The sequence below is a fragment of the Barbus barbus genome (assembly GCF_936440315.1).
Source record: "Barbus barbus genome assembly, chromosome: 5".
NCBI lineage: Eukaryota > Metazoa > Chordata > Actinopteri > Cypriniformes > Cyprinidae > Barbus > Barbus barbus.
Window position 1 is genome coordinate 37,918,634 of NC_136733.1, and position 12,271 is coordinate 37,930,904.

Below are 12,271 nucleotides of genomic sequence, written 5' to 3' on the forward strand. Positions count from 1 at the left end.
GGTTTTCGCTTCAGTGTTTCAAACTGATAAACATGGGAAGCTACGTTTCTGAGGTATCAGTCAACTTTTTGAGGACTGTGTTTTGGAACGTGATTACAGTCAGATGAACCGCTGAGACAAGGTAAATGCACGTCCATGCAATAAACATTATTTTAACAACACAAAATGCAGGACATAAAACCCTAATGAGATTAGACAAGAAAAAAAAACTTATTTCAGTGAAAAACCATCAAATGTGAGCTGTGACAGAATTGTGGGAATGTGAATTTAACTAAATTATAATATGACATCCTGTCCATTTAACGGTATTTTTAAATGAAACCTCCAACTAGTGTAAATCTAACTATTATTAACTAATTAACATGCTATTATCGTAGGATTAAATTTTAAATTTGGTATTTTATTCCAGCATTATCATAAATGCACAACAAAAAACTAAAATAAATAAATAATACAAAATAAGATTGAACAGAACAGATTGTACACTTATGCATTTACTTACCCTCCTGTCCTTTCTTTCTTCAGTGGAACAAAAATTAGATAATTAGAAAATTATTGGGGTCCAAATAACAAAGTCGTACAAGTGACATGAGGGCGAGTAAATGAGGAAAGTTTCCATTTTTGGTAAACTTTCTTTTTGCAATGTTTCACATGTATGTGGTTAGGACCACGTTTAGCTTTGCATTATTATTATTACTACATTTTGCTCTACATAAGGCACTAAGCCCAGATTGCTGTGCCAAAAGATGTACAAACAATGTGGTTCTAAAATGTCACAGCAAGTGGTTTAGCAACAAACAACCAATGATAGTCTTAAATACTCATGAACAAAACTCTCACATGCTGCGTTTCCTTTGTGTTTAAGGGGGAAAAAAACTGAACCGTGACAGCAAACTGGGAGTGATCGACAAGCAGTTATTAAAACACGTTGCATGCTGTACTTGTCAAATCAATGTTGTTAACCTCGTGCAATGCAAGGGTTTGCAGGGTGAAGTCTCAAAACCTGACTACTCGAGACTGATTACTAACCCAGGGTAAAGTATAAATTGTTTACTAGGATTAAGTCAAAAATGACTTTGGGTTGACCATTTAAAGTGTGGAAGAACTCAGTAGTTTCACTTTTGTAATGCAGACAAGGTCAAAGCAAAGACGTGGGTTTCTCAAATTCTTCAAATCATTTTATTTTGCACCTCAAAACAAGAAGGGAATGAGTATGTGGTACATTGGGAATGTAGACACAGCTGTACTTTTACATTTTTTTTTGGTGTAAGCTCAGAGAAAACAAAATTGTTAATACAGTCATAATAATTGCACTTCATAAATCTAGACTGTAGCCAGCTTTTTGCCTCCGCCAGAAACCCCCCATCGACTCTCTCGAGTTTCTAAATTCAATTTACCGGTGAAATTTGACTGACAAAAGAAATGCTAATTTAATGCCAGGGACCGCTGTGCCCATCCAATTTTTCTTTATTTCCCCCCTCTCTGTCCCACAAGGCATTAGTCTTCTCAGTAATCTAAGTGCATTACATTCACAGGAAAGTCACAGTCGGAATAAATATTTCAGTGTTGAGACAAAGCTTACGAGCGGTCTCAACCCGGCTCGAAACCGCTAGCACAGAGCTGAGAAAAACGCTCGGCCCCTCTCCTTCCACCTCTGTTTGAGAGAGGCAATGATTGTTTTTTATCGTATCAAAAAGAGGAATGGTCAAGCGACACCTCTGATAGTTTACCTCCCCTCAGGTCCTCATTTAATGGAGTCACGTGCACTTCAAAGCTATCAAACTCGTTTGATCCCTAACCAATCAAGAACAAGATTTCCAACAACAGACGGCTCATTTTCAGAATTCAAAATCAGATTCATTTCGGCATGTCAGAATGCGTTTCTATGACAGACCTGATCGGCCTAATCTTGTTATTGAGGGCGGTCTCATTTCAGAGCTTTCCAACAACTGGTTCCTTTTATATCTGCTTATGTGGAGATTTGATTCCAGTGTAGGTGAATAAATGAGCATTCTGTTGTTTAGCTCTCGGTGACGGTTACACCGTGAGAACAGCAGAAACTTAAACTGTAGCCAAAGGAGAATAAAATCTAAATTATAGACCCTTAACGAAACATTGAAAAAACCTAAGCATTTTACACTCTTACTCCCTTAGCAGCCGATGCATATTATATACTACAAATATATATAAAACAACAAAAATAGGTTCAAGTCTTCCAAGTTCTTTAAATACATTATATTCGAACGTCTAATTTCTGACCTCCCAAGACTTTCACACATTGTTACACCCCAAGCAGTGCAATTTCTCTGAAAAAACAACTACCGCTAAGGTTTTTCCATTTTATCCATTAGCGTCACCTAAAAGCACTGATCTAGTTGCCTTTTTGGTCTTTGAAATGTTGTAATGCGTGCATACCGTTACCTCTTACAGTGTTTTGTGAGCACAGGTTCAACTGTATCTTTTACAGACAAGCGTGGTGCTTTAAGACCATCATCTTCATCACGTTAATCAAAACGGTTACTTGGGGAGGAGAGGAGGCCATTTTTACTTCATTTAAACCATTGACTCTCACCAAAAATAGAAATATTAGTCTGATAAAATAATTCGAAAGGAAAAAAAAAAAAGAGAAACAATTGGAAAACAACAACAAAAAAATCCCTCTTGGCAAAAAGAGAGAAAAGAATCACAGAATCCACATTTAGGAACATTCCTATTCCCAGCCAGCAATTCTCTCCCAGCTCTGAGCCGAGAGGCACCGATTGGATTTCCAGCGTTCACCCAACCGTGTTCTGATCCAGATCTCCCCCAGTCTGCTTGGAGCAGGATCACCAAACTCCACTGCAAATCTAGGCAATGGCAACAACTGCAGTTTGCGATTAAAGACTTTCCAGTTGCTCTTTATATCGGTCAGCCCAGTCTCTTCTTATCTGTAAACAGGGAGGCGGATGTGTGCATGCTGGTGGTCCAATAATCTCGGCACAGACACAGTCTCGTATCCCTTCCCCAACATCTGCTCCTTGATGCAGGGAGGATGGATGTCATTGATCAGGTATTCCAGTGACTGCAGACTGCTGCTCAACACTGACGTATTACATAGACTCTTACTAGGCAAACTGCAGCACAGACCACCCGTGCTGTCTATGGGGGGGTGGTGATGATGGTGATGGTGGTGGTGGTGATGGGGGTGCTGGTGAGGGTGGGGGAATCCCAGCTCCCTGTGTCCCGTCACCGGTCCAGCTGTGGTCGTAGCTCCTGGCAGCTCCTGTGGGTTGTAGCAGTCGCTGTCCGGCGTCACCAGAACGCTGTTCCATGGAGGCGCAAAGTACTGACCGACAGAAAAGTTCCCATGCATCCCCACACAGTTCAATGGGGAGGAGCTGACCTTGTCCAGCCCACCCCCACCGCTCGTACTGGCCGTCATCAGATAACCTCTGGAGGAGGACATCTGCGCCCCTCCAAGCATGATGGACCCTCCTGGGGCGCAGGTTTCGGGTGACTTGCTGATGACGCCTCCACCTCCGCTCCCTCCACTGTACATCCTCAAAACCGCCTGCTGCTGCTGTTGTTGTTTCTGCCACAGGAGGTAGTCCATACTTTCGGGATACACCCCGGCTTTCATCGCCTCCCCGTTCTGCCCTGGCAGAACCGTCCCTGAATAGGCCATGTTTCCCTGCGGAGCCACACTAGTGACGTAAGTCCCCCCTGAGGAGTTAGCGGTACCCGGTTTGGACGGGCTGGGGTTCGGAGGTCCTGTCGACGCCCCATTCTGACACACCTGCTGCAGAGCCTGGGCCTGGCAGTGCTGGTTGATCTGGTAAATGATGCTTTGTATGGAGGGAAGATTCGACTGAGGAGGGAGGTTCAATCCTCGGCCCCCCGCATCAGGGATCATGGAGCCAGCCACAGTGACGTTAGGGGGGACTGCCAGAGCGGTGGCCTCTGGCGGTTTGGGAGGCCCTGTGTGGTACACAATCTGTCCATGGCAATGACCTAAAGTGCTGTTGTTGGGAGGCGGATAAGGAGCCACTGCTATCTGCGCCGGAGACAACTTAGTCCTCCTGCCCTCTGAGTTTTTGAGGACGCCCTTTGTGGAGGGTGCGAAAGATGACGAGGAAGATGAGGATGACGACAACGACGATGAGACCTTGACGATCGCTAACAGACCCTTGTAGCCCCCGGTGTGGAGGTGTGGGTAGGGGCTGTAGCGCTGTCCGGTGGTATCGTATCCGTTCACAGTCCGGTTAAGGTGCTTGTGTTGGGGGACCCTGATGTTGGTGGGGAAGATCTTGATGGACAGAGGGCTGTTGGCCGTCTTCTGCGCATAGGCATCCAGCTCTGCTGTGCTGGGGTAGCGCGGGGAAGGCATGGGGACACTCAGCTCACCTGCAAGACAAAACAAATATGTAAGAAAACCATGAGAAAACAGACTTATGGTCCACAACCTATTTGCCATTTGGAGGTTGACAGCTACCAGGCACCATTTAATCCATCAGCAGCCTGCACATCCTTCTAAATAGACACTATTCTGTATACCGTACTTGTGTGCACATCCCAATCCATTTAAGTAGAGACAAGTGTGCTAAGCCTCTAACAAAGACTTCCATCCCTGGTTGAAGTTCACACAGCCGTTGCCTTCAGGTTTATAACAGCTCTGCCTTATCCACAAGAAATAAAACAAGACCCTTCCTCAACTTTGAATACTTGCATCGTGTTCTCTCAGCTACACAATTGGCATTGACCTTATGCACATATGCACTTTACTGCAATCTTCAATGGTAAGAAAATGTCTGCTAAGAACAAAAATTTAATGGTATAAAGCATAAATCCATACTTCACAAATTATATGAATATTATAGAAACTCAATTTTATTCCTCACCCAGTCCTCTGTCTCTTCTACTCTATATTCCAGTGGAGGTTTATCCCTGGATAAATAGCTCTTTTTTAACTCGAAATCAAGCACCTAAGGTATTATTAAACCAGTGCTTTGTGAAATTAATTTGGCCTCTCTATTGTTCAAAATTGGGTTACCCTTGGAGACAGAAAGGAGTGCGAGCAGGAAGTAAGGAGGATAAAAGACTTGTTTAATTGCACTGACACATTTGAGATTTATAAGTAGCATCAGTAGGTCTTAGCCTTGGTCAGGCCAATTTCTCAATTATTCAATCAGACCATCTCCAAATGAAGAGACAGACCTACATTACCCCTCCCATGAACCCCTGAAAACTCCGCCCACTGGGAATCCATAACCGGGTTTTTTCAGCCTGTACTGAGAAACTGTGAGACAAAATGTACTGCAAGAGCTTTGTCATAAAACATGATTGAGACATCCATTAAAAGCTGCGCTGCAAAACTGACTCACTCCTTTTAAAACGCAAAGACCCACATGTTGGGCAGGGCAGGAAATTATTAAAAAACCCAATAAGCCTTTATGTCTCCGACAGCAAGACAAAGTGTCCTTGTAGTTGGACACTGTTGTGGCTTGATCGGGGTTTCGAATCAGGCCTTTTCAGAGAAACCCAGGCCTTTTGGGATTCTGAGAAAAACGAGTTGGGGAAACAAGGAGAAAGAGCTGCGAGAGGCAGCACAGAGGATGAGCGGAGGTGAAGGGCCGTGGTGAGATTGGATTTAAACGACATTATTCAGGCAATTTCATGGCTACTTAGTTCAGTGCTACAAAAAGCAGAGGGGGAGCGGGCAAAGCACTCAATTTACAAGTGATAAATCAACTGCCACAAATGACTACCAATGCTCTCAAAAATTATATTTTAAGGAAAGTGTGCATATTTTTTGCTTGTGTTTATCATTCGGACTAAAAATAAACCGCCACAAATGACAGTGTCAGCAAATGTTAGAGTGGTTTTCCAGAACTGCGGGATCCAGCTGTGAGGAAGTTGTCACATTTCTGATTGTCACACATCCTCTCCTCTCTAGCTTCCATTAAGCTGACACAGATCAATCACTCAAGCAGCTAAATCTATTTTTTTAAGATAAAGTTATAGTGCCTTATCTTGAACAATTAAGCTCAAGGAAAAAGGATGTCAAAACAAATGGGAAACAGAATGTAAAATAAACACTTTATTTAGCTGCTGCACAACTTTTCCAGTGGATAGGACATTTTTATTTCATGTATATTTATAGGACGTCTTGCTTGAGTGGCCTGCCTCAGACCACAGCATGGAATTGGAACCAGGGCTCCAGAGAAGACCAAAAATAAAAAAATAAATAAATTGTATCCGATCATGCTACTGCTTCTCTTGTTGTTGATATACACCTCTATTTGGGATCACTGTCATGTGGTGTGACCCCACTTATTTTGGGTTTTAGATCAGACAAGACTTCTATAGTTCACAATACAGCATAAAATATTTGTGTTGCTTTTTTTTGAGTGTCACTGTCTGAACTGATTGGCACTTGTTTTATTTAATTTATGACCACCTTTTTATGGATAGATTTGTTTTGCATGTATCATCACCATTTATTTTCCAGCCGTTAATTTGAGAATAAAAGTCAGGTCATGTTTTAGGCCACATTCGTGCAGAAATCTAAACAAACCCCAAACATCCACCATCTCAGACTAGCTCTTTTATGTCTAATAAGTCTTTTTAAAGCATTCCTGAGGCTACAGAGGTCTGCAGAGCGTTTAAAAAGCGTATGTTAGCTGGCATCTTCTTGGGCAGTGGATGAAAGGATGCTCGTCTCCGCGCTGTCACAGTCTAATTGGAGATGTTCTAAATGGGTCAGATGAAATGGGGGCTGTCGAGCATCTGTCCAGCCCATGCAGGGCCAGCGCAGGGGCAGACACTTTCAACCCCCTCGGTGACAGCAGCGCCACGGCGCTTTGATGTTTCCCCGACAGCCAGCACAGAAGGGTGGGTGGGGAGGGTGTGTGCGTGTGCTCAAGAGTGTGTGTGTGTGTGTGTGTGTGTGTGTGTGTGATGCAACTAAACTGACAGTTTCCTCAATTCATTGGATCCATAGAGGGGAAAAAAAATAGCGGATTTCAAAGAGGCATCACTGGTCCTTATGCAAATAGACGAGCCAATTTTCTGATCTCCTTTACGGTCGGATCGGGTGACTATCTTTGATCATCACATGGTTTAATTAAGGAGCCATGCTTTGCCATGTCACTCTCCCTTAGCCTTCTATATCTCTCCTCCCTTCACTCCATCTCGCTTCACCAAAATGTGCTAATTATCATTAAAGCTCAGCTAATGCCATTGCTGCCATGTGTTTTTGGGTGACAGGTCCATATTTTCCATTCCTAAACTGCTCGGTTGAATCCTTTCGTACAAAGGATAATGCCGCTGTTGCGGTCTTTCTCTCTGTGGCCTGCTCTTGTTTGTCAACAGGCAAAAGTCTCCAGCACCCGACCTGCCATCAAAGGGTTTCACACTTCACAGGCCACAGGGATTAGAGGTCTTTCAGACCCATAGAGAGCTGCTCCAACCCACAAAGGCCTCTGGCTATTACAGCAGCTATGAGCACAACGGTGGAGAGAGAAAGAGGCAGACAAACAAGTTTGAGTTGGCAGCCATCACTGATTTTCTCTAATGATTCTTTACTATAAACATCCATCATTTACAAAAGTTCAGCACATGCTACTTAGGTGTTTGTTTAATAAATAGTTTTACCTATTAATTACACTTGTAGCTACCAATAAGTGTCTATTACCCTTAGTTCTATTTAAAATCAGAAAGCAGAAAAACAGAAAAAGTCTGTAGATTCAGTCAGTGCTGGTTATAAGCATCAAATGCGAGTAAAATGACTCACTAGGCTGCAACTGCAACATTATATAATTTAAACTGTATTTTAATTGATGTGCAAAAGGTAGTGTGGCCCTCACTGACAAAGTGGCATGGGTGATTCAAATAAAAAAGACATACAAACATCTACTAAAGAAAACATCTGTTGCAACTAGCATTGCAATTTTTTTCTGCATCTGGCAACACATCAAAATGAAAATAAGGATATATATATATATATATATATATATATATATATATATATATATATATATATATATATATATATATATATATATATATATATATATATATATATATATATTAGGGGTGTAACGGTACATGTATTCATAACGAACCGTTTCGGTATGGGTCTTTTGGTTCGGTACATGTGTACCGAATGAATACAGTAATTTTTATTTTTTCAAGAAATTCAAATAATAAATGGCGCTTTGACAGTCTTTGATGTGGCATGACAGATCGCTGTATAAACGCCTTGGAGAGCCGCTTCAGGGAAAGTTCAGAAACCTGCTGGTATAAACCCAACACAAGCATTGACTCGAGCGGCCGCGATCAGCTCCGATTCCCGTGTCTGAGCCGTGACGTGCCGCAGACTTGTGCAGAGCGGAGAGCGAGTGAACATGATCATTCCTTCCTCTGTACTACTAGTTTTAACGCGAATAAACATGACTGAACATCTCATGCCTCATGTAATTGCTCAATCAGTGTTTCAACCGCAGAAAGACCAACAAAACAGCGTGGAAATAAAATGTCACGTAGTATTTCATTTACCTCAGCATGTCATCAGTGTCCACAGCTCGTTAGTTCACTAGAGACATGAAGTCTAGAGGACCATTTCACGAAAAATTACACTCTATACTCATATTTAACCTGTTAGTCTTAATTATTTAATGTGTGTTTAAATTAATCTTTTATGAATCATACTATGACATCCAGTGTGTAATTCAATATATTTTAACAAATAGCCTAGAAATGTAATAAGTTAATTTGAAAACTGCATTATGTGCAATTTACATGTTTACAAAATTTTTTTTTTTTTTTTTTATTAAAGTTGAGTGTTGATCACCTATTTAAAAATAAATAGTAATTAAATTTAAGTTTGGGTTAAGTTGTTAGGCCTAATTGTAACCTTATAATGTATATACCCCCCCCCCCCCCAGATGGGTTGATGCTGAGCTTTCAAACATGACTAGTTTGACTTGTTTCCTCATACTTCCCCCTGCCCAGATATTACACTAACATTATCTGTCACGTAGGCCATCTCCCGAGTGAGAGCGAGTGTGAGATCTTTCATCAGCTCAGACCTGCGTGACTTATTGGTGCTCAATGTCTCTGATCACGCTTGCGAGCAAAGCGCAGATGGCGTCCTGTGATAAACACAGACACTCACATGATAAACTCAATAACAGATCCACACAAGAGACATATTCGCAGCGCGAACACACCACAAACGCAAACAAAACATACTCCAGTAAATAGGCAGACGTGAAACCACATACACTATCACACACACCGGCTCAGTGGAGTGAAGCGTGTTGTGGTTGCTCCTGTTTGCAATATGTATGTGTGTGTTGTGTATGCTAATGTGGGGCAGGAGTTCTAACAGGTGTCTGCATGGGCGACAGTCTGCAATGCCTCCTGGGCAAAATGCTTCACACTTGCTTCATCTCGACATGCGACAGCCTTGTACGGATTAATTATTTCCCTTGAGGAAGGCAGCAATCCATTCCTCGCTTGCTCACAGAACAGGAGCTACCAAGTGTGTGTGTGTGCGCTCAATCCCACAAACACAGTGAGAGCAGGAAAACCAAATTACACCGGCCCTGTCCTGTCCATTTATTGCCGATTATTCCTCTTCGCTTTACAGAAATGATCCATCGCAGTCGCTGGACGTTTTGATGCTGCACGTTTACCAGCATCTAATATCAGCACTGTCCTCAGTGAGCGTCTTACATTGTGCCTTTTCCTCTTCTGGCATAAGGACAAATGATCCCGTCCTGCCAGGCACAAAGCGCTCGGGGAGGACGGGAGGGGAAGATTGCGGGAAGCGGGATGGCAGGGGGATAATTAGCGAAATGACCTCTGTCCTTAATCACTCGCGGCTGGCACCGAGTGCCCGTGTGTCAGAGCGGCAGTTCTCTAAATGCCATCTTTCATTACCGCCGACGCACACCAACCAGAGAGGCTCTGCGCACACACAAACACAAAAAGACAACAGGACCTGATCTCTGCAATCTCCCTGCCAGCACTGTGGTCTCGAACGGCAAACGGACACCTGCAGGCTGGAGTAGGTGGGTCAGGGCGAGCGGGGCTAGGAAAGGCCTGGGTCAGCCTGGGCTGAGAGTGCAGCAGAATCCATACGGAGAGCGTGCGTCCTTCACGCTGCCTGGACCGCCCTTGAGTGAGCAGGCAGTGTGGAGGAGGCATAATCCTAAATACTCAATTAACACTACTCTAATTAGCAGCAAGAGTGTGCGTGTGTGCTTTAGGGGGGGCATCAGAGGGATATGAGTGAATGCGAGTGGGAAGAAAATTGTAATTGGAGGTCCTAAAAAATGAGAATTGTCTGTGTAGGCTGTTTATTCGCTCTTTAAAGCAATGCATCGAGGTAGAGAATGAGAGAAAGAGAGAAAACGAGGGGCCAGATGCGTGTAAGAATCCTCAGGGAGGCGTCTGCAGGAAATGATGCAGAGATGAAAGAGAAGTTATGAAACAAAATAACTGAATATTTTCAGTGTCACATTTACAATTAATCCTCCCAAAAGATCAACTTCCCATGAAGAGTAGCTCTCGACAGAAGCACAGATAACGTTGTACACTTCAGCCCTATAAATATGCGAATCGTCTGTGACAGTTGAGAGGTGACAGGATTAAAAAAAAAAAAAAAAAAAAAAAAGAAAAAACTTTAAAATGTCCAGCAACATCGATCACGACTGCAGAAGTGGGAGAGAAGGGGTTTAAAAGCTGCTAGGTTTCAACAGAACAATGAACAAACACAAAACCACAACAGCCTTGGCTCAACAAATATGGGTTGTGGCAAGGCACAGATAAACAGGAACTGATTCTGAGAAAAACACACATGCACTGTCAGAAGCTATGCAACATCCAGCAGGTTCACAGTGTCCCCTCCCCTTCTCAAAGCCTGACCTGTTAAAGCATATGAGCGGTCAGCACAAACGTTTAGACAGGAACAGCCATCATCTTTATGTGCCTGTGTGAGAGAGACATCCGACCCTGGCAATTTTGGGCCAAGTCCAGTCTCTTTTCCACTGTAGGTGCCTGGGCTTCTCATTGTGATTTTACATAAACTGCACAATTGAGCAACAGATGGGCTGAATTCCAATTCGCATATTATGAGTGTGAAAAATATGTACTACAACAGAGATATGACCGTATGTGTTCGAGTACGCAGTAAGAAGGTATGTCAATACTAGGACAGACTGTAGTTTCATAAAACTGCATTTTCATAATATATCAGAACTCAGAATTTGTATACTACTCCTGGATGCAATAATAATGCAATAGGTTCATGATATCATAATGCATTATTGGGAGTATTTCAAACAGTATTAGAAGGTGATGAAACTTTTTTTAAAGCATTTATTGTTGAATAGTGCATTCCGTTTCAAATGCAATTTTTTTTTTATTTTAAACATGAATTTAAAAACACTAAAAAAAAAAGGAAATTGAAATATACACACGCATAGAATTTAATATCAGCCATAACAATCTTAATATCGGTGCATCTCTAAAAGTGGTCACATTTACTTTTGTATGGCAGAATTCTGCAGGCAAAATGCTGTCATCTCAATAAGAATCCACAGAATTTTGTGGGAGTGCAACAAGGTGAAACGTTTATTTTAAACGTTTATTGAACTTTTAACAAGCAAATTGGCTGTATTTATCAATATAAAGCTAGTTTATTTGGAACTGACCTCTAAGTAAGCAATGGATCTACTTTCCCTGGAAAATTTTGCTGAATTGCAAAGGATTGTGGGACACATTACCATAAAAAAATGTGTAGATGCATCGAAACCAGCCAATCAAAGGCACTAATGGATTTTCGGTGGGCTGGAATGCACTAATCCAAATATTGCATACCGTGTAGGACAGATAGCATGCAAACGGGATTCAGATTTGGCCTGGTTAAACATACACAAAACAGTCAAAACAATTCATGCATGCACTCCCCAACACAAGCAGGGTTTTATGTCACTCTGGCAGCAGAATGATTTCATAAAAGTGGGACGGGGAGAGAGACAGAGCGAGCGAGCATGAGGGGCTTCTGGTGTCGTTGTATTCTAAACAATACCTGCCTGTTGCTAATGGACGTGTCATCTGCTCTTCTCTCACACTGATTACTCAGCGATTACTAACCCAGGCCCCAAGTCGCCGTAACAACCGTTGCCGGCACAATGGAACCCTGAATATGGCAGCTGTTTGAAGCTCTACAATTAACCCAGCATGTCTCTGTGTGCCTCTCTGGCTCTAATTGAGTGGAGAGCTG

At 42.5% G+C, this 12,271-nt stretch overlaps 1 protein-coding gene across 1 annotated transcript in view; it reads right to left on the reverse strand.

The window, feature by feature from the left end:
• Positions 1-1,153: 1,153 nt before the first annotated feature.
• LOC306869975 (protein FAM222A-like) overlaps positions 1,154-12,271 on the reverse strand; it is a 62,206-nt gene continuing 51,088 nt past the window's right edge. Inside the window, exon 3 of the mRNA XM_079416966.1 lies at positions 1,154-4,383. Coding sequence (XP_079273092.1) covers positions 2,924-4,383 — 1,460 coding nt within the window. The 3' untranslated portion in view covers positions 1,154-2,923. The remainder of the gene's footprint in view (positions 4,384-12,271) is intronic.